This window comes from Cebus imitator, unplaced genomic scaffold, assembly GCF_001604975.1.
Source record: "Cebus imitator isolate Cc_AM_T3 unplaced genomic scaffold, Cebus_imitator-1.0 Scaffold170, whole genome shotgun sequence".
Classification (NCBI taxonomy): Eukaryota; Metazoa; Chordata; class Mammalia; order Primates; family Cebidae; genus Cebus; species Cebus imitator.
Genome location: NW_016107485.1, coordinates 1,065,606 through 1,090,696, shown reverse-complemented (window position 1 = coordinate 1,090,696; position 25,091 = coordinate 1,065,606). Strand labels below are relative to the sequence as shown.

At 43.4% G+C, this 25,091-nt stretch overlaps 1 long non-coding RNA gene and 1 gene segment (V, D, J or C); one reads left to right on the top strand and one right to left on the bottom strand.

Moving 5' to 3' along the window:
• LOC108315321 overlaps positions 1–25,091 on the bottom strand; it is a 307,441-nt gene that overhangs the window by 32,505 nt on the left and 249,845 nt on the right. The window contains 1 exon segment of the C gene segment in view: positions 6,140–6,187. Coding sequence covers positions 6,140–6,187 — 48 coding nt within the window.
• Positions 3,128–25,091, top strand: part of LOC108315341 — a 271,354-nt gene continuing 249,390 nt past the window's right edge. The window contains exons 1-2 of the long non-coding RNA XR_001829886.2: positions 3,128–3,828; positions 22,739–22,743. This is a non-coding gene — a long non-coding RNA (uncharacterized LOC108315341). The remainder of the gene's footprint in view (positions 3,829–22,738; positions 22,744–25,091) is intronic.

Genomic DNA, 25,091 nt, shown 5'->3' with positions numbered 1-25,091 from the left:
CCCAGGCTGGAGTGCAATGATATGATCTCAGCTCACTGTAACCTCTGCCTCCTGGGTTCAAACGATTCTCCTGCCTCAGCCTCCTGAGTAGCTGGGATTACAGGTGCCCACCACCACACCCAGCTAATTTTTTGTATTTTTAGTAGAGATGGTGTTTCACCATGTTGGTCAGGCTGGTCTCGAACTCCTGACCTTCGGGTGATCCACCCGCCTCAGCCTCCCAAAGTGCTGGGATTACAGACATGAGCCACCATGTCTGGCCCTGAGTTTTAAAATCTATCAAATGAGGATGACTATATTGGAGTCCCCTTCTGAGAAAGACCTTGCCAGCAGGTGATTTTTCTTACTCAAATCTGACAGAGTAGATGGGTCCCAAGGCCTGGCTTATCGGTGGAGTCCTGGTAAGTTTCTTCCCCTCCACACCTCTAAAGCTCCTTCAAGGATGAAGAAGGTGACTAAGGTACTAGGCTTTGGTCTGCTCAACACTTTTAATGTTCTTCTGACCCAAGGAGACTCCCGTAAAAAAAAAAAAAAAAAGAGGGCAGGTTTTCCTCTTGGAGATAATAATATTCAGCACGGAATTTAAATTATATACCACTTACTTGGCTTGACAAGCAGCCTTGTCCCCTTCCCAAAGATAAAGGAGAAGGCTTGTCCTTCTGCACAGTGATTATCTCAGCATCAAAAACCTACCAGCTCAGCTTTCCCGACACAAGGCCCTCCTGAGAAGGAGCTCTCCAATGGAGTGAATTTCCTCCAGTGTTATTCATATGACCTTGTGATTTTTTTTTCCTTCCTGAAACTGTGAGCCCTTCCTTTCTGTATTGTTCTTATGATTCTGCTTCTCACTCCCTTCCTACCTCCTCCGTCACCACTCCTGAGGTCACAGTGGACTCCCAGCCTCAAGCCCCTGCAGCTTCTCCCCACATCGAACACTGGGCTTATTTTCTATCTCCACTTAACTTTACTTACAGGGCAGCACCGACAATCTGGTTCCGGGACCGAAGGTAAAATCCTGACCATAGTTATCCCCACAGTGTTTCTGGGCTCAGCAAAAACCCTCTGGAGCTTCCTCCCTCTAGCCTGGGCATCTCAACACTACAAACAACCCAGTACTCAGAACCAGTATTTTTGGCTCTAAGGTGAAAAATCCAGCCCATTTGTCTTGTCATGTCTTGAGAACAACGGGAGTTTGGGAACCGCCAAGCCAGCAAAGGTTCCAAACTTAAGCTAGCAACCCTCTGTGTCCTGAAGGATGCAGCTCTGCATTAATGAGTCTGAGTCTTTTTCATGGAGAGACGCTCCGGAGGCTGGAAAGAGGCTTAAAGAGGTTCTCTCATTTCTCCTCCTGCCTCGAGGCAGGGCTGTACTCCAGTCACTGCAGATAGGAGGGCGTCTATCTCCTTTCAAAAACCCTCTAGAGAAAGTGCCCTGGCAACTACTCCTGACAGCTCATTTTCACTGTTCAAAAATCTATTAGAAAGGTTTTACCACTAACCTAACTCCCTTCTTGCAGTATTAGCCATGTCCTGTGGTCTGAATCCTGGTGGAGCTGGAGAGCTGAGTCCCTCCATCTTCTGTTTAATGCCTCCTTTCCAGGTTTAGATGTGTGACTTAACTCCCACCTTGCCCTCAACCTCTTTTCTTTGAAATAAACTGCCCCATTTCGTCTCTGCAGACTTTACTGATCCTCTACCTCCAGGTTTGAGAGTTTCATTTAGTGGCTATTTTCAGGAGCCATATTTCTCACGAGCTTCACTACCCCGAAGAGTAGAAGGACAACCTTGGGACAGATTGTCCCTCCCATGAAGTTTTCATCTTCCCTCTGTCCCTGCCCCTCCACATGGGGAGCCTGTCTTTTGGGAAGGGACTTGGGACACCTTAAAGGAAGTCATGCTGGGGGCATTTTGGTGATGGGGTAGTACAAGTTTTCAGTTCTGCAGCCCTTCCTCTGCCATCCTGTGAACTGCATCCCTGCTCCAAGGGTGTGTGTGGAGCCTCAAGAGTCCCAGCCATGCAGCTGTCTGCAGAAACCTCTCCCCTGCCTCTGACACTTGGATGATTTTGTATTTAAATTAGTCAGGATTCTTTCTATTTCCACTTTCAAATCCCAGGTGAGGAATTTCATAGAACAGGCTGACATTCTCCGCCCTCCCCCGATTCCAGCTCTGCTCCTGATGCATAACAGAGCCTTGACAGAAGAGCCCGAGGGGCAAAACAAAGGCTCTGCAGTGGGTTGGAGATGATGTTTATCATTATTATTAATAGCTAGAGTTTAATGAGCTTTTTCTATGTTCTGAGCACTATGCTAAATACTTTAGCTGTATTATTTCATCTTTACAGTGACTCAGTGAGGCAGGAATATTTTTACCATCATTTTGTGGATGGGAAACTGAGGCTCAGAGAGATTAAGTAACTTGCTCAAGGTCACACAGCTAGGTAAATAGTAGAGCAAGGACTTGAATTCAGGTTTCTCTGTTTCCAAAGTTTGTGCTATCCTTCTTAATCTATTATTACTTAAGCTCAAAATGTCCAGAGGGGCACAAGACAGGTAAGAGGGGTTGCAGAGGTGGACTCGGTGCCAAGCCTCATACTCTACGGTAGTGACCTGATTCTCAATCCAGATGCACAGAGTTCTAGTGGTTCAAGTAGATATTTAAATCGCAGCAAGGCGATCAAACTTAGATATGAGAAGTACTTTCTGTCAACAAGGGTTGCCAAATTTTGGAATTCACTACAGAGAGACATTTCCTATCCTGGACCATCCGATATAGCACATCCTATATGGCCAGAGATCCTGTTGGGAAGCCTGGTCAGGGGTGGTGGAGAACCTGCCTGACAGCTTCATTGGCTCATTATTGTTTCTCTATTTCTTTCAAAATGTTGTATATGCTCCTGAGAAGCCCTTAGCATGAGCTAGAGCAAGAGTCTGCATGTGGACGCAGGTGTGTGCATGAATACATGCACTCACATCTCATTTTAAAGCAGGGAAGAGAACCAACTCTTTGGCCTGGGGAAAGATCATTAATAAAGAGCCCAAGCAGATGCACAGGATTAAAGTCTTTTTCAAACTAATGATTTGATCGATTGCCCCTGAAGGCCTAAGCAAAGAAGAACACAACTTACTTGGTATCACAATGAGCGTAGTCCCATTCCCAAAGGTTAATTTGCCTGTATTGGTGCTACACAGTATTTAGTGCTATTGCAATAACCTTGACTCAGGCCTCTAGGAAGACAGGTGGAGGTGGGGGAGGCAAGCAGGAAAACAAAACCTGAGATGTCTGCCGATGGCCACAACAACCTCCTTGTAATTAGGTTAGAACTTGGGAGGAATACTAATAACTAGCAACTCCCCGGCCCAATTCTATTTGCTGTAATTTTCCTTGAAGGAATGGGCCTTGGCAGGAGCACCTCCTGGGAAATTCACTCAAAGTGGCTACTGCTTTGTCTCCTGGGATCCTGTCTTGTTTGTATTCCCGCAGGCCCTTTTGCTATTTTCATCCAATTCCTGCTTCCCCCTACCCTTTCCTTGGACCTTTCTTTTCGTAGAGGTTCACATATTTTCACAGGGAGAGACTACATGGGTATTAAAAGTCCAAGTGCAAAGCCCCAGGGAATATGTGCATTAATAACCTTGTTTTCCAACTGGTATCATGAACCACCCAACACAAACCAAGCAAAGAAAACACCACCTGTGTTTTGACAGCTTCTGCATGATGGAAGACAGGGTTCTTGGGAAGAATAATTAGCCAGAAAGAAGAACTTACTTGGTATGACCGAGAGTTTGGTCCCCTTCCCAAAAGTGAGCTGGTAACTCCCGGACCCAGAGTATGCACAGGGTTTCCTTTCTTTGCAAAAACCCCGCAGGTGCTGAGAAAATCAGACCACTCCCAGCATAGGAGCTGCTCTGACAAAAGCTCAGACTGTAACAGCAACTAGACAATAGGCAAGAGAGAAGGGCATCGCAAAGGCGGTCTATGAAACGGACCACTCCGCAGAGTCCTCCGGAGTCCTAGCTGGACTCTGAGGTCACCGACTCCATCCTCCTGTCCTTAGCCAATGTGTTTTCTGACCAAAGAGCTGTCTAGTTATTAAGAGCTTCTAGTTTTTAAAAAGCTTTCCTTTTCTAGCAGCCCTTACATTCAAGCAACTGTTCCTTATATCTAACTGAAATCCTGCAAACAGCAGTCTGAGCCCTTTCCCTCTCAAGCTTCCCTGGCTGAAGACACGATTTCACATAAACATATTCCACAGAGAAACTCATTACAACACACCAAGCTGGTCTCAGTGGTCACTTTTGGGGTGGAGGAAACTGATAATGAAGGAAGGGGCCAAGGGGAATGTTTGCTTTATTTATTTATTTTTTTTGTCATTTAGGCTGGAGCACAAAGGCACAATCTTGGCTCACTGTAACCTCCACCTCCCGGGTTCAAGTGATTCTCCTGCCTCAGCCTCCTGAGTAGCTGGGATTACAGGTGACTGCCACCATGCCCGGCTACTTTTTGTATTTTTAGTAGAGGTGGGGTTTCACCATGTTGGCCAGGCTGGTCTCGACGGACCTCAGGTGATACACCTACCTCAGCCTCCCAAAGTGCTGGGATCACAGGTGTGAGCCACCTTGCCCGGCCTTTATCTGTAATTTGAATGGTTTACAATGAGAAATTTTAGTGTATTATCTGGGCAAATCAAAATTAATAACAGCATTAAGCAGAAACCTGCAGCTTTTAGATCTCAGACAAGCCTTTCTATGTCTGGTTCTCTGCCTAGGGCTTTGGTCTCCTGGGATCAGAGGAGGGAACTGAGCCAGAATGTGTGGTCAGAAGAAGCTGGAGGCAATGAGGTCATGGTGCAGTGCAGTGCCCAGTTCTGTGTGTGGTCATGACTGTCCAGTTGGCTTTTGAAATATAACAGAGTAACCTGTTCATCCTCCTGCTCAGTGCTAATGGCCCAGCTCCTTCTAAACCTTTCTTGGGGGCAAAAGCATTCTAGGTACACTGAAAAATATTCAGGGGAAGCAGCCATTGCTGATCAAAATCAGGAATGGCTAGAAACACTTACTTGGAATCACAGAAAGTCTTGTGCCCTTTCCAAAGACAGGAGGTGTGTTTCCTGAATCCCCACAGTGATTTCCTGCATAACAAAAACCCTGAATGCCTGGCATTGGTGGTTTTCCTGGAAATTTCCTCTTGTTAGTCATCTTCCCTGTTAGAATCATCTAGAAATCTCCCCGCTTAATCATAGTTTTTGTTCTTTCTTAGCATGTATTTGCCTACTTCTTGTCGAATCTCTACAAAGTATGGTATAATCAAAATGTTCCTGCTTTGCCTGTCTACCCTGCTGATGAGCTTCCATACATGGAGTTGTAGCCCAGTGATGCATTTCTGAACTGCTTGCTGACTTCTAACAATTGTTAGCCTGTGAAAAATATTCCAAAGGAAATCCCTGTTTCTGACATCATGATGAACTCTTTGCTGTACTAGAAATAAAAGAGAGTGGTCATTTATCCTAAATAAAGAAAAAATATTTGGAAAATGGCATAGAGTGAGAAGGCTCAATGCAAGATGTGCTGCTGGCTGGCATATCATCTTTGTTGTCTCTAACATGAAAGTAGCTCTTTAAAAAGCCACCTCTCACTTATCCCTGGAACAAAGGAAAGGAGAGATCATGGGGCATCAAAGCCAGAAATCTCAGCAGAGGCCAGAGAAAAATAGATCTTTTATGGAGGGTGGAAGGAGAGGAGTCATAGGTATACTGGAGTCATTTCCAAAATCAATTTAGTTGGAGCCAAAAACCACACCGGGCTTAACAATGTGTCCAAACAAAGGTTACCAGGGACAAGCCTGGGGGAAAGACCAGAAAAAAAGTTCTGGACAAAGTGTCATGATTCTTTTGCTCTTCCTAACAATGAAAAAGATAGTTGATATTTGGGTAGCAGAAGGCCGGCAACAGCTTTTGCAGTCCTGGAGGGGGGAATTTGGTATTTGGCTCAGCTATGGAAAGGGTGAGGACTGGGCCTCTGCAAGAGAAGAGCCCAGAACCGAGAGGCCACCCACAGTCTTTGAAACTTTCTCACTCAACACACTCAACGCTTTTAACTTGGTGGGAGTCAATATTAGAAAATCACATAATCAGCACTTACTGGGGAGAATACGAAGTCGTGTCCCTTTTCCAAAGATGATTTTGTAATCTGTGTTCACACTGTGATTGTGACCATAACAAAAACTCCTAGTGACTTTTTTTTTTTTTTGGAAAGCTACATATTTTTTGATGGCTATTTCACCTTCATGGGACTTAACAGATTCCTATATTGTCTCTTCTCCTGTAATAAACAGGCCTCATTATCAGCTCAGCCATCTTTCTCTCTGTCTTCTAGTTGTCCTGCTTGAATTTTATGCTGCTTATTGCAAATGTGCAGGAGGAAATTGAATGACCTCATTTGACACTGAGAGTGAATTATAAAAGCAACAATTCAACAAACTCCTTTCCGATATCAGACATAATTCTGTTACTGTAGGCAAAAAATACCTGGCAGACAGCCACTGAGCTAGGAATCCACTTTTCAGAGCCCAAACAAAAATGGGGCAGAAATGGGTCACTTGGGGCACATACCTGGATTTTCACCCGAGAAGGAACTGCATTACAGAGCCCTCCCCTGACCTTGGCTCTAAGCCTTAAGTTCTACAATTTGCCATGTTACCAAATTCTGAGGATACTTTGCCTTATGTTTGCTGTACTCACTATAGCCTTGCTCTAGCTGGGGATTGTGAGCATCATTCATTTTGGCCCAGAGGGATCCCCGTGTTTTAGGAAATGTTTTCCTTCCATAGTCCTTGGATGTGGTATCTCACCACCAAGAGATGCAAGCCTTATGCCATTGCCATCAACCCTGGCTGGATCCTTGTTTGACACTTAAAGAACCAAGTACCATTTTCTCTTCCTCATGGTCTACCTGACCCCAAAGATGCTCTTTATCATAGTCATTTAAAAAAAATTAACATGGGATGGATATATTCACTAGATATAAAACAAACCTATGGAGTCATCTACCTCATTTCCTTGTCTTCCAGCATTTCCCATGGCTGAACCATTTAAAACTAGGCTATCCTATTTTAAAGCTCCTTGGGTTGGTCATTCTATAGTCTTACTTATAACCTGTTGTAGGGTTTAATAACAGTCAGTCAATATGGTGACACCTGCCTCTTAATATCATTTTTTTGTTTGGACATTTGGATGGGTCCTGTTGTCTCCAAGATGGCAATGTCGAGAAATGAACAACCCAGGAGCACACCTGGGAATGCCAGGCTCCTGAATGCCTATTTCCCTCTTTTTCAAGGAGGTGTGTTTAAAAAGTTTTATTCCCCATGGAGGAATTGATCATTAAACAAAAATCATGTTATCACACCTGCCATTTCATTTCACTCCGAATTTTCCTTTTAGGTGCTTATAAAGCCATCTGGGATTGTCAATCTATTTCTGAGTCGTTTTTTTCTTCCACTGGATTTGAATTGTCAGGCTGTGTTTTTAGTGAAATTTGACATTATGGGACTAGATGTGGACATTTGTCAAAATGCAACAATGTTTGGGTTTCTTATTAGATCTTTTTGAAATGAATATATATGCAGGCACAAGAGACAAAGAAGATACCTTATGAATATTAGTAGCATTTAAAATAAGATAGATACTCATTTTTAATAGAATGGAAAACAAGTTCTGTGGCTAAAATCAGAGTAAACACACAAATCATTGCAGAACAAAGGTTAGGAGACATTCTGGCTGTAAATAACTCATGGCCCCATCTCTCTCTAGAAGAAAGAGGGCTAAACCACCATGTTAAAGGTGAGTTGGGATGGTCTCATTTTACCTTTATGTATCTCATTATTGCTCTAGTCTCAATAATCACGAACATTTCATGTATATGCAAGTCATTTTTCAAGAAGTACATTTGTTTAAATATTAAATTAAATCTCCACTAACTTCATGGGACTTACTTGTTTGGTCAAATATCAATAAAACATGGCCACTTACTGGGCATCACCACCAGCTGAGTTCCACTTCCAAAGATGACTCTGGCATTGTTATTCCCACAGCATTTCCTGCCTTTGCTGAAACCCCTAGTAAAACCCGACCAAACGCACAGCACTGTGGTGAGGGGGCCCTTTCCCTGCGTTTCTGGAAATTGGCCTTTTATGATGGAAAGAAAAATTGGTTCTGCAACATAAAGCAAACCATTTCTCCTTTAAAAATACAAAACTTATGAGCTTTTAAGATTCTTTTGCATTTCTAAGCATAAAACTGCCAAAGCTGAATCCAATTTGTTAACAACTCTTGCTGTCATATGTGTGAGCTCAGCCCTAGACACACAAGTTTGAAGGGACAGTACATTCCTACACCCACAGGGATATTTTCTAGCTACACAGCCATCCCAGTTCACCTCCAGACTCACTGATGAAGTTATTTCAAAGCCTCCTCAATGCGTAAAAGTGCTTATTTGATAGCCTAAAAAATATTTCAGGAGGGAAGAGTGGCAAAAGTCAAACAGTCCTATTTTTTTTTCCCCTAAAGAAGTTCCACCATGGACTCATATGTTGTTTCAGCCAGGAAGGGGTAGAGAGTAATGACACACCATCTCCCACCACCTTAAGAAAGTCCAGGCATGAAGAAAGTCCGGGCATGAAATAAATGGGAGAAGTGAACATTTTCTATTATAAAAAGATTGTATACTAAAGGCAGAGATAAAGACACGCAACAGCTTCTTTATCACAAAGCTGAGCATTGGCCGAGTTTTCGCATACACAGAGTATCTGAAGAAAAAAGAGAGGGGTGAGCATCCCAGACAGTGATACCACATCCCTGATTTTTTGGTTAAAAGTAGCTCTTATGTAATAGAAATTTAAGCTTGGAGAGAGAAGTCCCTAACATGACTATAAGTTGTTGATTCTTTAAAGAGGAAGTATTAAAAACTGGTCTCATTTCTCTTTTATCCTGGGAGCAGTGGGTGTCCAGAACAAACAAAAAGCACTTATTCTAGGGAAAACAAAAGGGAAACAAACGTAGGAAACAGAGTGATGGTTACATGGATCACGGTTCTAATACTGAGCTAAGCTACACTTAGCCTTCTCTTTCCTCTCCTCGACTCCTGGGAGTTAGGTTTGCCTGACTTCTCAGCATGCTTCCCAAGGATGGCTCTGGAGTCTCTTTTGGAAGAAAAATAAAGCATGGCCTATACAAGATGACGCTTGGACCAGCAGACACACAATTGTATAAATAGGTTATTAGCAGAGGTTGTATCTGCACAGGTAAAGGTATGAACGGAGCCAATGAATGACTGGGCAATTGGGTTCACAGAAGCATAAGCTTGCAACATTTAGTTGAGAACAATTTGATTTTATCAACTAAATTTTCCCACAGTAGTCTTTTTCTCCCTGGGGTTTATCATAAAATTAGCAAGCTTCCTCTTCCCTGACTATAGTGTGCCATCCAGAAGAATGAGAAATTTTGAAAGCCTGCTATATCGTGTCAGATAAGAGATGACAGCACTGAACAAAGTCAACCTTCAGCCCTCCTTTCCACCAAAGGGTGGCTGTTGCTTCCCACTTGCCACGGACACAGAATCTACCTAACACATGCCACTACTCACGTACTTGGCTGAACAGCAAGCAGAGTGCCAGTTCCAAAGATGAGCTTGTTTGCACCACTGCCATAATTCACACAGTCCTTCAGAGCCTTACGCTAACCCTCAAGGAGGAGCACGGCAGGATGGGGCGATGACAGCTTTGTGTCTTTCCAGGCTTAGAACACCTCAGTCATAGTGCAGCAAAAGCTGACTTGCAGGCATTGCTGCAGCCTTCATATTCCCCTGACATGCCCTGACACTGCCATTTAAGTTACATCCCAAAGCCCAGAACCCTGAGTAACCCCGGCAAGTGACCTAGAGCTTTGCAGGTATCTGCTCTCCATGTGGGACAGCAGCCTGAGGCAAGGATGTCAGGAGGGCTGCAGACTTGCTATTCTTCATCTTTGAATATTTCATTGTCTTTGGCTGTGACCCTTTCCTTTTTCTCTGAATTTGCTCTTCCAATGGAATGAGGCTGGTTCTGTCCTTGGAAAAGTTTTAGCCATATCAGAGGGAATTAAATACTCCCTAACTTGACTCTGCTGTCTTAGAGGGCTAGTTAAGCATTATTCATTCCGGAAGCTACTGGACCAAACAAAAGAGCTGGTGGCTGACATTGCTCCTTACTGGGAGTGGAGACTCCATTTGGGTTGAATGCATTGTCTCCAGCAGGCTGAATTGTTCTTAAAAATATAACCTACATGCTACACTTTGTGCATTATTCAACTAGTGTCTCCTCTCCCTTACAGTCACGTCTCTGAGACTTACCTGGCTTTATAATTAGCTTGGTCCCAGCGCCCCAGATTAACCGATAGTTGCTATCCACACAGACACAAAAACCTTAACAAAAACCTTCACTGTCCTTCTGGGGATATTACAGATAAAGCCCAGATTAAAAGTCTAGAGCAAAGCACATAAAACAATGAAACAATGTAGGAATATTGGCTATTGGAGATTATTTGCTCACTTAATTACATTTGATTCCCTTGCCCATTATAGATTCCGACACGGATGATGAAATGGAATGACTAAACACCCAAAGTCAATCTAGGTCTCTCTGCATACAAGGGAAGCATGATTTATAAACCATTTCAAACTGGAGAAATTGAACTTGCTTCATCTCCCCGATATTTTAAATAAAAATGCAAAAGAGGGAAAAAGATAACTTGTTTAGAGTCACAATGCGTCTGATGCTCTAGTGTCTTCTTTTCACTGCAGATAAGATTTTCGTCAGCACCATGGTGTTCACATATAGGTTAGATTGTTCACATGTAGATCAATTGATTTATAGAGAGTTCTATCTGTGGAAACAGCATTCTGAGGGACCATGGACCCAGGCAGCTATAGGTGCTGCAGGCCCCTACAGAGGTCAGAGTTGGGAAGGGTGGCCTGCAGTGCTGTGAGAATGTGCCTGTTTATAGAAAACACCTTTTCAAGTTGGGCGCTGTGGCTCACACCTGTAATCCCAGCATTTTGGGAGGCTGAGGAGGGTGGATCACCTGAGGTCAGGAGTTAGAGACCAGCCTAGCCAACATGGTAAAACCCCGTCTTTACTAAAAATATAAAAATTAGCTGGGTGTGGTGGCACATGCCTGTAATCCCAGCTACTCAGGAGCCTGAGACAGGAGAATCGCTTGAACCTGAGAGGTGGAGGTTGCAGTGAGCCAAGATCATGCCACTGCACTCCAGCCTGGGCAACAAAGAGCGAAATTCCATCTCAAAAAATAAAATAAAATAAATAAAACACCTTTTCAGAATGGCTTTTTGGTTTCTAGTACTTACTTAGAAAGACTCGTAATCTGGTTCCAGTCCCCAGAATGAGCTTGTTGTTATAAGACACAGTGATACTGAGATCTACAAAAACCTCCTATGCCCCTCTGCTCTTCTCTGCCACGGACACCAAATGACTCAATAGCAAAGAAGATTTGGGGATACACTGAAAACACCAAAGCAATCGGTCAGTTTTTGTTTCAGTCAAGTTTCATCTTCTGAAAATGCCTGTGGCCTGTGCTCATTATGTTTTCAACGCACTAAGTGACAGCTCAAGACAGTTCACCATAAGAAAATAGGGAATCTCAAGCTCTAATCCCAGTTATGATTTTTTTTTGGTTTGACTTAAATTATGTAACTTGTCTGTGTCTCAGCTTTTCTGTCTGTGACATATGTTTGATGATGTATGACCCTGTTTACTTTATTAGAGAATATTGTGAGGATAGATGGGCTGGGGACGGGGCAGTGGGTTACAGCATTGAAATGCATTGTGAATAATGTGGGGAAAATATAACGGTTCAAGTCAAGATATTATTAACATGAACAGCAGGGACTATGCTAGCTGAAGTTTATTGTCAAAATAACCACAAAGCTTTCTTAGTAAAAACTGAAGGAGAATATATCTGTCTTGTGTGTTTTTCCACAAGAAAGTTAGTGGAAATAACCACTTAATCTGCCAGAAGAGACAGGCATGGAAAAGGTCAGCTGGATTCTGAAGTCTGACTGCCAGGGGAGAAGAAGAAATGACTGTCCTCCCACAGCAGTGAGTGAGCATAGATTAGGTTCCCACGACATGCTAATGCCCTTTGCTGTTGCAGCATTAAATGGAACCAAAGTTATTTAAAAAAAATGAGTTTGACCATCTTAATGGTCCAACTGCCTGTGTAGGTAGAGCCAGAGACTGTATCTCATCAGTGACTGGAAAATGGGTGTGTGTGTGTGTGTGTGTGTGTGTGTGTGTGTGTGTCTGTGTGTGAACTGTTCCATAGGATTTACAGACACAACAGCCTACAGAAATGAGAAAAGACACACTTACGTGGTATAACAATCACTTGAGTGCCGGACCCGAAATGCAGCGCATTCCCAAAGCCTGTCTGTCCACAATGGTTCAATCTTTTACAAAAACCCTGTCATCTCTTCATAACCACACGTTTTGGGTCCCAAGGTGGAAGCTAAAGCTTCTCAGGCATGAGAGAGGATTCAGACACACATATCATGAACACCATGGTATTCCTTATTCCGTGTCAGCTCTTCCTTCCCGATGCTTTTCCTCATCCTGGGCCCAGCTCCAGCCTTCATGCAGGCAGTCTGTGTCCCTTGGCAGCCACCTCCACCTCTTGTTGGGGCCAACCCTCAGGAAAGATTCCCTCAGGGCCCTGAGCCATTTGAAGATCACTCAGGGAGCTAGGAAACTCCTCAAACACAGCTGATAGTGTGGAGGCAGGCAGCAGCGCACATGGGGGAACCCGCGCTGGGCATGGGCACAGCAGTCAGGAGTTCAAAGGAGAATGCAAGGATTTACAAGGAGTTGGAGATCGAAGGAATAGGACCTAGAGAGGAAGGGGTCTGAAAACAAAGGCAAGAAGAGTAGACACACACTAACAGTGTCAAAATTAGTCATGCTCTGCTTGGCGAGTACACACAGGTTCTAGGGGAAAGAAATTTTCCTGGCTGTATCAGTTGCCCTGACCTATTTAGTATACTGTTCTACCTCCTGTGACAACCTCTTACATGCAGCTGAGACGCCCCACACCACAAACAGAGAGCACCTCCCTGTCTTATTTCTGTCTCAAAGAGCCATCTGACCAAATGTTCTACACGAGGGGTAGGAACAGCAGCCACAAAAAGATACTCAGAGTCTGTTTCTCTCTTCCTAATTAGGCTGTCAATCTGTTTAGCTAATAAGTCGTATAAAGTGTCTTAATCTCTTCCAAGGAAAGGAGTCATATAAATGCAAAATAGCAGCAGAAATAAGTCAAATGGCTTGCTACCCATCTTTTCTTTGTGTGAAGAGATGCTGTTTAGTAGAAGGGAAACTTTCTGTGTGGAGAGGAGACAGACTAGGAAAAAAACACAGAACAGCATTTGTTTTTATTAGGCTGCGTCTATACAGCGCAAAGTAAAACAGATCTGCCAATTATTTAGGTAATGTGACAGCCAATTCATGCAATTTTGAGCACAAAGAAGTTTTCTCAAGGAAGTCCCTAAATATTGGGATCAGCTACCAACATTAATCAAAGTAGCTGGACAATTGGGCTGCACAGACACAAACTAATCAACGTACCCTGAGATGGTTCTTCTGAAAGGCTTACATTTTATAAACCTAATATTAAAACTGGCCCAATATTTGTAACCACTCTCTTCATTTTGGCACTGCAATTAACAGTTCCCAATTTTTCTTACAACATGTCTTACATTTTGAGCCGAAAAGGTAAGGGTGACCTTCTCCCTAGAGAGTTCTATCAGGTTAATGCATGGAAGCTCATTTAGAAATTCCTTTGGTGTCTGGGATGTGAGAACTGGTCGTTAAAGATTAAGAACTTTTTCTCTCAATTGGCAAGGACTTACAGGGAAAAACGGTGAGTCTTGTTACAGTCCCAAAGAAGAGGTTCTTTGCTCCGGATGACAGTGTTTCTGCCCAGTACAAGAACACTTTCCTACTAAGCTAATTTTTCTTCCTCTCCTTCCTAACTTATTTATATTTTTAAATATATATTTTTAGAGACAGGATCTTACTTTGTTGTCCAGGCTGGCGTGCAGTGGTGTGGTCTTGGCTCACTATAGCCTCCTGCCTCAACCTCTTCAGTAGTTAGGATGACAGGCGCATGCCACCATGCCTGGCTATTTTTTCTTTTAATTTTTTTGTTTTTGGTAGAGATGGGAGTGTCACTATGTTGCCCAGGGTGATCTTGAACTCCTGGCCTCAAGTGATCCTCCTGCCTCAGCCTTCCAAAGTACCTAGATTACAGGTGTGAGCCACTGCTCCCAGCTTCCTTCTTCTATAAATTTTGCCAGGGGTATGCGATACACGTTTGGACTTCTACTTGGTGATTACCTTTGAAAATTCTTCCAATGAGAAGTACTGTCTTCCATGTTTCTTAACAATCCAAACAATTAATAGTCCCCTTTCTCTCTCTCCATTTTCTTCCCCCAGACAAAAAGTTGCCATTTCCATGCTACCCATTTTCTCCTTGGAAGACAGTACTTGAATAATTCTTGTGGTCACAGGAGTGGCTTCTACTTCAGCATATTATGTAAAATCACCTTCTTTTGTGTGAAACACCCACATATGATGTTTTCATTTCTTCCAAGTCAGCCAAACTGACATTGTCTCAGCATGAACCTAGGAATTCCAGATCCAATACACCCCTCTTTTTGCCACTAGCTGAAACCAAATGAGTTAGAAAACACTATATTAACCAGACTTTACACACATTCTACTTACTTTTATAAAAGGAAAATACAACCTAAGAGTAAGAGTCTTTGGTTAGAAGTTGAGGCAGAGAAGATTAAATGAACAAAGTGGATAACTACAGTTGACTTGGAAACAAGACCTACCTGGTTTTACTTGTAAAATTGTCCCTTGCCCAAAGATTAGTTTGTTTGTGCTGCCAAAGTCACACTGTAATGCTGTACTTTACAAAAACTATAAATGGGGATCACTTCCATTTTCCTTCTTTCCCTCCAGCAACCTGACCTAGTAGCAATAAAAACATATTAACTGAAAACCTTCTATGAGCCTGCCACTATGCAGAGTCCATTATTGGTATTAGCTCTTTTAATCTCATAACATCTCAATGAGCTAGGTACTATTACCAGCCCCATTTTACAGATGAGAAAAACGAGGCATAAAAAGATTAAGTAACCTGCAGAGTTAGGATTTGCCTGAACAGTTTGATTCCAAAATTCATATTCTTAACCATTATGCCATATCTTTCATTAGCCACCCTCCCCACCTGCCATTTAGGGTTCTCTTTTGAAGTGTACCAGTCACATTGATAAAATAGTTCATTGACCTAATAAACATATCCTGAGATAGATCTTCCGAAAGCCTTACATTTCGTAAACTTAATATTAAAACAAATCCAATGTTTATACCCATTATCTTCATTTTGGTACCGTAACAGACATTCTCCATTCTTTCTTTTTTTTCTGCATGTGTCATATTTAGAGCTGCAAAGGTAAGGATGACCTTCTCCCCAGAGAGTCTTATCAGGTTAGTCCATAGAAGCCCATTTAGAAATTTATTAATGTCTATATCAAAGACGTCTCTCCTGAAGCCCTTTGGCTCTGTTGTACAACCCCCCTTGCCCTTACCCAGCTTTGTCAAGCCTGGAGCTCCAGAACTGTCTCAGGACCTAGCCCCAGCCAAAACCAGAGCAAACAGTGCTGGGAATACAATTTGGTGTGTGGAGCAAAATTCTGAACAGCGTAGGTGGTTTCTAAGATGCTCCTGAGGACTCTTGCAGAGAATAACTTCTCAGAAGAGGCCAGAATTAGGATGAAATCAATTCCTTTCCTGTTACCTCTAGCAAATCCACAATAAGGCTCCAAGCCAAAGAGAACTGAGAGACACAGACACAGAAATTATATGCCAAGTTTGAGTCATTCTGGATAATCCGCACTGGGAGATGTGCTCTTGTGCGGTCACTAGCATGACTGTGAGTCCTGAGAGTTCCCAGCACTTGACCTGTCTTTGGCTGGAAAGAAGCAGTATTTGCCAATGGCCCACGGTGAGGCTGGCACAGTACAGACTAAAGAGGCCATGAAATGTGCTGCACACTCTCACCTTCTGTAATATCCACTGCTCCCTGACAGGCCTTTTTGGAATGTACTAATGTGTTTGCTCTCTAAGAAAACAGCCGAATATGCCAATGGCCTTCCTACCCTGCTCATCTGGATCCCTCTCTCCAGTTATTTTGATTGAGGAGTAGGCAAGGGTTCAGTTTTGATAGACAGGAAGAAAACACTAGCTATAACTGGATATTTTAAACATTAGGGCTAAAAAAGGAGGAGGCAATTTCTGAGATATTTCAAACTGCACAGACAGGTTTGAGAGAGTTAACATGAAGACTCACTTGGATTTACTGCCAGACTTGTCCCCAATCCCCAAATCAGCTTACGATTATTGCCAACATTACACAGTCATAGAAAGCTTTACCAAAATCGACCAGGCCAATGTGTATCAGGAAATCCCTTTCAATCCCCAAATCTGGCCTGCGTGCTCCTCCAGCTGGGACTCTGGCCAAAGAGCCAGCGGAAAAGACTTTATCATGGCGGTCTATTCACAGCATGGTCAGGTGGAAAGGCTCTTCTGAGGTTACCTAGTTCATCCCTCCACCTCCTGACAAAGCTGCCTTCTGACCAGGCCAGCAAGGAGGCATAATCCTGACAAAGCCACTGGAGAAGGATTCCCCCACTGCAGTGTTCACCCAGCCTGTGTTCTACTCAGTCAGACTTTCTGACCCAAACGGTTAAGATGAAAAGGACAAGGAATCTGTTTAGCACATTTTTTCCCATGCCAGTTACACGTATGTCCATGTTCACATATGCATATGCCATGTATAGATAACATGTAACCATTAGAATTAATATAAAAATAAAATTAGGTAAACAGAGCTCAGTGCTATGGCTTCCTTTTGAAATTAGAGCATTCATTATGGATTCAGCAGAGATACTCACAGGGTTTGACCATTAACCTTGTTCCCCCTCCAAATGTGAGCACGTTGCCTGCATTATTATTTACACAGTGATCTTCAGCTGAGCAAAAACCTCCTAGAAACTGAGCTAAGTTTTCCCTAAAGATCTTCTGGAAGGAGTGATATTGTAAGCACAGAGAATATTAAGTAATTGTCACAGTAATAACCTGGCACAGGATCCCAGTACCAGTTTGGATTTCAGGATTGTTTCCACCCTGGGTAAATAAAGGATAGTCTTTCTACATGTTCTAAAGAAAGAGTTTTCCTGCACAGAACCAGCATACTGAATGCCAAAATCCTAGCAAATCCACTGGTGTTTTAGATAATAATTCCCCAGGGTTCTGAAAATTATATACCTCATTTGGGCAAAGTAGGAAAGGTTTATGTCCATGGCACCAAAGCAAGAGCAGTCAGAGAGACTGTTGTCACAGTGGGAGGGATTGAGAGAAGCTGTCACGGCCCACCTGGCAGGAAGGGTCGCGGTGGTGATCACACCTTCCAGGTGCTGGTGCCACGCACCTCTGACTGAGGTCAGCTCAGGAACATCTGAGGGGATGCCCAACCTTTTCAACCCACCGAACTAGAGATGGTCCTATGCAACTCTCTGCCCTGCAATCCACCCTGGACTCCAACTCCATATCTTTTAATCCCCTGCTTTGCTAGTTACCAGGAAAAAGACTTTTCACCACTTCCTATCCTTGTCCTAGGAGACTTTTCCACTCTTACTGTCCCTTCCCCAGGACATAACACAGTTTAAGGACTGATCAGAAATAATTCTCTTACAATTAAGAAGGTGGCTTCTCCTGTTTTTCCTGCATGGTCCTTTCAAGCTTCTCTCAATTTTGAGGTACCTGACTGAAAGTCTGAGCCCAAAATTCCATTGGCATCACCACTGAGTGGCAGCATGGTCTCCTCCCACTTCCTCACCCCTGGCCACATTGAGGACCAGGGGCTTAACAACTGACGTTACGGACCACTCTGAAGGAAAATCAAGAAACACACGGCCTATAAATCTCCTACTTGGATTATATAAGTGTTATTTCAGGGACAGATCTCTCCTTTCCAAACCAATTACAGACACCATCTCTCTCCTTACTTTGCTTCTTTGATGGATCTCTTACCTTGGCCTGCTTAATTAAAAAATGATATAATTTTTCACACTCTTCCTATGAAACTAAGTCTGGTGATGCCTGTGCTGGATCTCAAGGCTAAGCGATGGTGAGACCAAATTTTGTCACCTGTGCAAGCCTATTTTAGGTGGTAGATCCAGGATATCTGATGTATGAACACGAGGTATAGGTGTGGGCATGTATAAATATTCAAGGGAGGCAGATGCCTAGTTTTCCTGGAGCAGAACATTCATGAAAGGGAATTGCTAGAAATAAATTTAGAGAACAGAAAGGGCCCAGATTTTAGAGAGCTTTGAGTGACATGCTGGGATCTGGACATGATTTCCCCTCGAGATGATTTCTCAAAATATGAATGCCCAGATGATGCACTGAGCTGCACAGAGAAGAGAGACACAAAAAGAGGTAGAAAAGTGAGTGAAAATGTAAAGTGACATAGTTTTAAAAGAAGAGAATAAAGAACACAGAACTCCTGTTGTGTTTACAGGAGTTTCTCAAGGTCTTCAAGTCATGAACATTTTTCTAATGTTGGATACAATTCTTATGAAATCAGCAGTGAGTCCATCATGGTGATCTTCAGAACTCTCCCTCACCCTTGCTGTCCAGAGTAAAGGGACCCAGAATTGCCACCTCAGATAGCAGTGATTTTAGCTTGCACAGTTTACACGGATACTCCCCTTGTCCTACCTCTCCTTGTCCCTCAAACACGAACGTCAGCAACCTTTAAAATAAAGCCTGTCTTGTCTGTAATACTCACTTGCTAAAACCTTCAGCCTTGTGCCTGCTCCAAAGATGTATTTGTTGGTTCCTGTGGTAGTCACAGTGTTATGTGTCTCTACATAAACCAACATAAGGAAGCAGCTTCTTTTTATGGAAGCAGCTTTACTCTCCATGAATAAATAGGGCATCATAGGCACTTTCCCCATTGAAAGGCCTTGACCTGATATCTTTCTAAAATGAATTTATTTGGGATTATATTTCAATTCATACAGAAAATCTTCACTGTTTCTATTGGGTCCAAGTTTGCAAAACTTCTTCAATCTCATGCTATCTTTGTGTGTGCTTATTAAAGAGGCTGATTTAGTGAACATAAAAGGAATTAAACATCTAAATGGCTGTTGAACCCTCTGAAATATTCTGTCTAGGATTCCCCCTGAGAGCCAGTTTATGAGCCACACAAACAAACCCATGACATTATTTTATAGTTACATCTATTTTGGATCCAAAACAGTATCAGCAACTAGTCGATTCCCTCCTCTATATTAGTCTTGGTTCTGAAAGGATTTTGATTATCAATAAAAGTGAAATCTACCTTTAAAATATAAAGTCATTATGAAAAAGAAAATGTTTTATAAAAACATTGTGAAAAAAAATTTTCTTTTTTGTACAGAAAGAAAATGTTTTGCCCTTTGAGGGTGATTTCAATGAGGGAGCGAGTGATGGGCAGTGTTAGAGGCTTCAAGCTGAGTGCTTTGACTGGGCCACTCATTGAAATGTATAAACTCGATTTGTTAACAAATCAGCCCCATTACCTTATTGTCACAGCTGGTTTGTGTGCAGAGGATTATTGATGAAATACTACCAAAATGTGAGATGGCAGACATTTTTGCAAATAGTGTGCCTGCAGGAAAGCACCCGTTTCTGTAATTCTAACAGGAAAAAAAACCCAACATCAAAAAAACACACTGAACTCTGCAAGTGTGGAGACAACCTGTACATTTTCAATATTGCTTTTTAGAATCCATCTCGATTACCCTCTCCGACAGTTTCGCAACTCGGATAAACATTCTGCTTTATTACAGATAATCTAGTGGACGTGGGGAGGCCCTCCACAGTAGTAGGATTCTCTGCCCCTCCCATAGGGTTGACTTGGCCAGCCTAGATAAGGGGGTGAAGTCCATGTGTGGACCTGCTTTGTCCCTACAGTGAGGAAGGGGACTATCCAAAGAGAAGCAAGCCCACTGATGTGACACATTAAGGGCTGTTCTCTCTCTACAGAAAGTTACATTATTCCACTACTCTCTCAGAGGAAGAAAGCCATGCTAAGCTTGTAACTCCTGCTGCCTTCCCTTCACTTGAATCCTCAGTCCACTTGCCTTATTTTCCTGTTTTCCTTTCCTTTTTTTTTTTTTTTTTTTTTTTGAGACAGAGTCTTGCTCTATCGCCCAGGCTGAAATGCAGTGGCACGATCTCAGTTCACTGCAACCTCCGCCTCCTGGGTTCAAGTGATTTTCCTGCCTTAGCTTCCCACGTAGCTGGGATTACAGGTGCCCACCACCATGCCTGGCAATTTTTGTATTTTTAATAGACATGGGGTTTCACCATATTGGCCAGGCTGGTCTTGGACTCCTGATCTCAAGTGATCCACCTGACTTGGCCTCCCAAAGTGCTGGAATTACAGGCATAAGCCACCGTGCCCAACCCACTCACCTTATTTCTCAATTCTACCAAACGACACAAGCATCAGCTCAACTGGGTCCTCGCTACTTATCTGTTGTGGACGCATTTCCTTGGCTATGCCACTGCTTTGGTAGCGTCCTATCACAAAGCTTTGCTTCTTATCTCTGCTTTCTCAAAGCCACAATTTGCTTTGTGGACCTTTGAAAAACACTGATTGCAGTATTAGTACAGTTTATCAAACTGCCCCGAGACCTGATAACCAAATTCAGCCTCCAGGGAAACATGTATTCATATCTTGCTCACACATCAGACATAGTTAACAACTACATACTAAGCAAAGCAATTAAATTCAGCTGTGTTTCAACAGGTCCCATTGGATTTCTTTCCAGAAAGGACAATTAGAAAACCACAAGAACTCACGGGGTGTGACCAACAGCGAGGTGCCTTTGCCAAAGTTGAGTGCATAGCCGGAGTTTGAGTTCCACAGTGCGTTCTCCCTAAACAAAAAACCCCTTGCAGTAGCCACCCTGTCCCTTCTCCTATGATACCTATTAAAGCTAATGTCTGAAAACCAATCACACAGCAGTCACACAGATTGTGGGTCATCCATGGGCCTTTGATGGTGTAAATAAAGCTTCCCTCTTCCATTAGGCCATTTCTGACAAGGTTGCCACTCCCCACAGTGATGTGAGTGATCAACATTGAGATCTGCCATCTGAGGGAGGGGGCCCTGTGACATACTATGAAGTCTGGAGTTTTCCTATGTCCAGCAGAAGGACATGCTGGTCTGGACTGGGAACAGCCAGGGGCATGGACAGGAGAAATTCTGTGGGATTCAAGGGTGAAGGGGTGGGGGAAGACATCAGAGAGAAAGGAGTTGGTAAGTCTCTTCTCACTCACTCTGCATTGTACTTTAGTTGCACTTACTGATATAGTCTTTGAATCCCCAAACACTTACTTGGTTTAACAGAGAGTGTAGTGCCTTTTCCAAAGATGAGTTTTTGTTGGCTTCCTCCATAATTCACACAGTCCTATGGGGCTTTACAATAATCAACAGACGGGAAGGATGGAGAGGGAGACTGAGCAAGTGAGATCACCTTCCCCTCTAGTGGAAGTCTCCCCACCTTGCAGCCTCCATTCCCAGTTCCTTTGCAGGTCAGGACAGTTCTCTAAAATTAATACCTGGCTGTGTGAATAGATCTGAACTTGATCTTAAATCCCCTGTTTTGTTCTTAGAACACTGGGTTCTGACAGAATGCTCATGCCAGAGGCACAGGAGGACAATAGCAAGGTTGGGCAGAGCCATCCCACCCAGCACAGGAGGTCAACATCGGGGTCCCAGTGGCTATTTTAGGGACCAGGAGCATCATGCCACTTTCTCAGCCATAGTTATTCCAAAGAATAATTAAAAAAACAAAACCAACAAAAGAGCTGGTTGTACTTCTTTTGGTGTGGAGGGGTTCTTATTAAGGAAAATCTGATTTTTGAGTTGTTAGGTCTTTTAATTTTGTCTTATCACAAAATATGGGTTTTACATATTACATTTAGCATTTTTTTTGAGATGGAGTCGCACTCTGTTGCCCAGGCTGGAGTGCAGTGGCACCATCTCGGCTCACTGCAGCCTCCAACTCCTGGGTTCAAGTGATTCTCCTGCCTCAGCCTCCCAAGTATCTGGGATTACAGGATGTGCCCTATGTCCGGCAAATTTTTGTATTTCTAGTAGAGACAGACTTTTGCCATGTTGGCCAGGCTGGTCTCGAACTTCTGACCTCAAGGGGTCCTCCTGTCTCAGCCTCCCAAAGTGCTAATATTACAGGTGTGAGTCACCATGCCTTGCTTATATTTAGCATTTTTATATATCCAGAGCCAATGAAGAAACCAGTGAAATTTTCTGCTTCTTCTTGACCTAATCCTTAGGATTGCCAGAATTCTTCAACTCACAGAATTCCAACCAGCCCAGGGTCTGAGGCACAAAGAAACCAGGTGCTTAGATCTCCTGGGAGTGGCAGTGTCTTAATCCCACAGAAACTGCCCAGAACAGCACCACTACTCACTCCGGTCAGCTTTTAAGATTGACCAATTCCCCCAACTTACTTGGTTTTACTGTCAGTCTGGTCCCTGCTCCAAAGCGCAGGTCATTGTTATTGTCACAGCAATACATGCTCTAACAAAAACCTCCTGGGGAAATCTTGGAGCCAGTCCCAGCATGGCAGAGACAAGGCAGAGTGGCACTGACAGTGTCACACCACACACAGTCCCAGTCTCTTTTTCCTACGGGAATGGGGCCATTTTGTCATGCTTCTAGATTGTAAACACGGGCACTTTTCAGTGCACTGAACACAGTTAATTGAGACCCCAAATTGGCACACTGAGACATAATCAGCTTTCAAACAGGTCCCTGAATGGTGCATAAACCAACATGGCAAACAAATCATGCCCAGGTACACTATTTGTCTTCAGGGACCACTTTGTATGAGGAACTGCCTGGTGAGGTGCTCCAGAACTTCTATGATTTGCATCTTACTCACGGGTTCAAAATACTCAAACTACTCATCTATGTAATTTCATAAAAATGATCATGTATTCATTTCATAATTGCACATAATGAAACATGGCAATGCTTTAGGGGGGAGGGGTTGGCATTTGTTTATGTTCTTAGAGGGTCAAGGTTTGGATTTTACTTCACCAGTGTTTTAACAAGTTAAGGGTGTAGGATGTTAAGCAAGTTTCCTTAGTATGTCTCCAAAACAGTCATTAGGAGGTCATTCTAGCCTACTTCATCCCATTTACACATATCACTCCTGAAAAGTTATCCAAGTATTCAGGACTCTCTGTTCTCTATTTGAGAGCCCTTTCATTCTGCTGCCCAGAGTGACAAAGTCCTGATGATAAATTAATTCCCAAACCACCGCTCTAAAGGAAACACACACATGGTAATAAAGACTGAAGAAGCTTGAGCAGAGAGGTTCTATTTTCACAGGTGGAAAGGAAAGCATCTGTAATAGGTTCAAAAATAGCACGAGAACTGACTGAATGCAGGTATGTATCCTCAATGAGATCACCGCCCATGGAAGGAAGGAAGGACTACGTCTAGCCAGGATATCCCCTCTTCAGTATCCCGTTTTAAAGGAACACACAGTTAAGTTACCTCATGGTTTCTGTTACCTACCAAGGGTGACTTGAAGTCTTGTTCCAGTCCCAAAGGTGAGTTTACCGCCAGTGCCAGTGTTTACACTGTGAGATGCCTCATAACAGAAACCTGCTGCTTGACTTTCCATCTGGTCTTCCCTTCCCCACTCAGAACTCTCCCCATGCCCTCTCCCAGATGGGCAGCCTTGGTGAGCCCTCAGGGACTCATCTCCCTTTCCCAAACTCCACAGTATTAATTCCTATGAGGGCAGCAGGGCTCTGGCCAGATACTCGCTTGACTAACAATACCAGCTGGTTGCTCTCTTTGACCTCAGTTGATCACGGGGTGCTGACTAGATGGTTAAGGCTGGGAAGTTGTCAAGTTCAACTCTGAAGACATTGAGAATTGAATTCTTTGGCCTTTCTCTTGTCATACTTGATGAGTGATGGGGCCGAGAAATAAAATGATTAATAACTGTACTAAAGTCCCTAAGTCAGGCAGAGAAGAGGGTACAAAGACAGAAAAGGAGAGATGGCCAAATCTCTATCTACACAGCCATTTCCACGTTTCCTATGGATGCAATTTTTGTTGCAAAGGTGCTGCTGGCAAAGTGGCCGGCATATTTTCGTGACCCATCCTAAGCTCGTATCCTTTGTCTGCTGGTGCCCAGACTTTCCGATGATAGACTCCTACTCAAACACAGTTGCCAAAGGACAGATCTCAGGAGTCCTCTAAAGAAACAAACTGCACCACCTCCTTCATCTACATGGCTCAAAACCTTCCATATACTTAGGACAGTGCCAACAATGGTAGTGGCACCAGAAGCACATGAGCCAAAATTTAGAAATGTCCCCATGAGGACTGCATTTTGAACCCCATCTCCCAGGCAAAGGCACTTACAGGGCTGGATGATCAGACGAGTCCCTTTGCCAAAGGTGAGTTTGCCAGTACCTCCTCCTGAATATGCACTCTGGGCCAACCCTTTACATAAACTCCTCTGCCAGAAACTCATGCTCTGAAGCTCCCAGAACCTCCACAGCTGCTCTAAAACCCATGGACACCAGGTACAGCTAATAGCCCTGGTCAATGCTACTGGTCATTTCTCCCTCTCCTCTGTTGCTGACATAGAAGCTTGAAACACACATAACCAGAGTAAGGGCCCTGGAGATGACAACTGGAGTTTCTTGACACACTACCAACCAACTGTATCACTGGCGGCTTCTTTATGAGTGTGGACCTGGCCACAGGACCCTCATGTAGGAGAGATGGGTACAATAGAGAGCCCCTAGCCACAAATATTAAGAGGAGCATGAAAAGACACTGTGGTCTGTGCATCTGGAATCCAAAGGAAC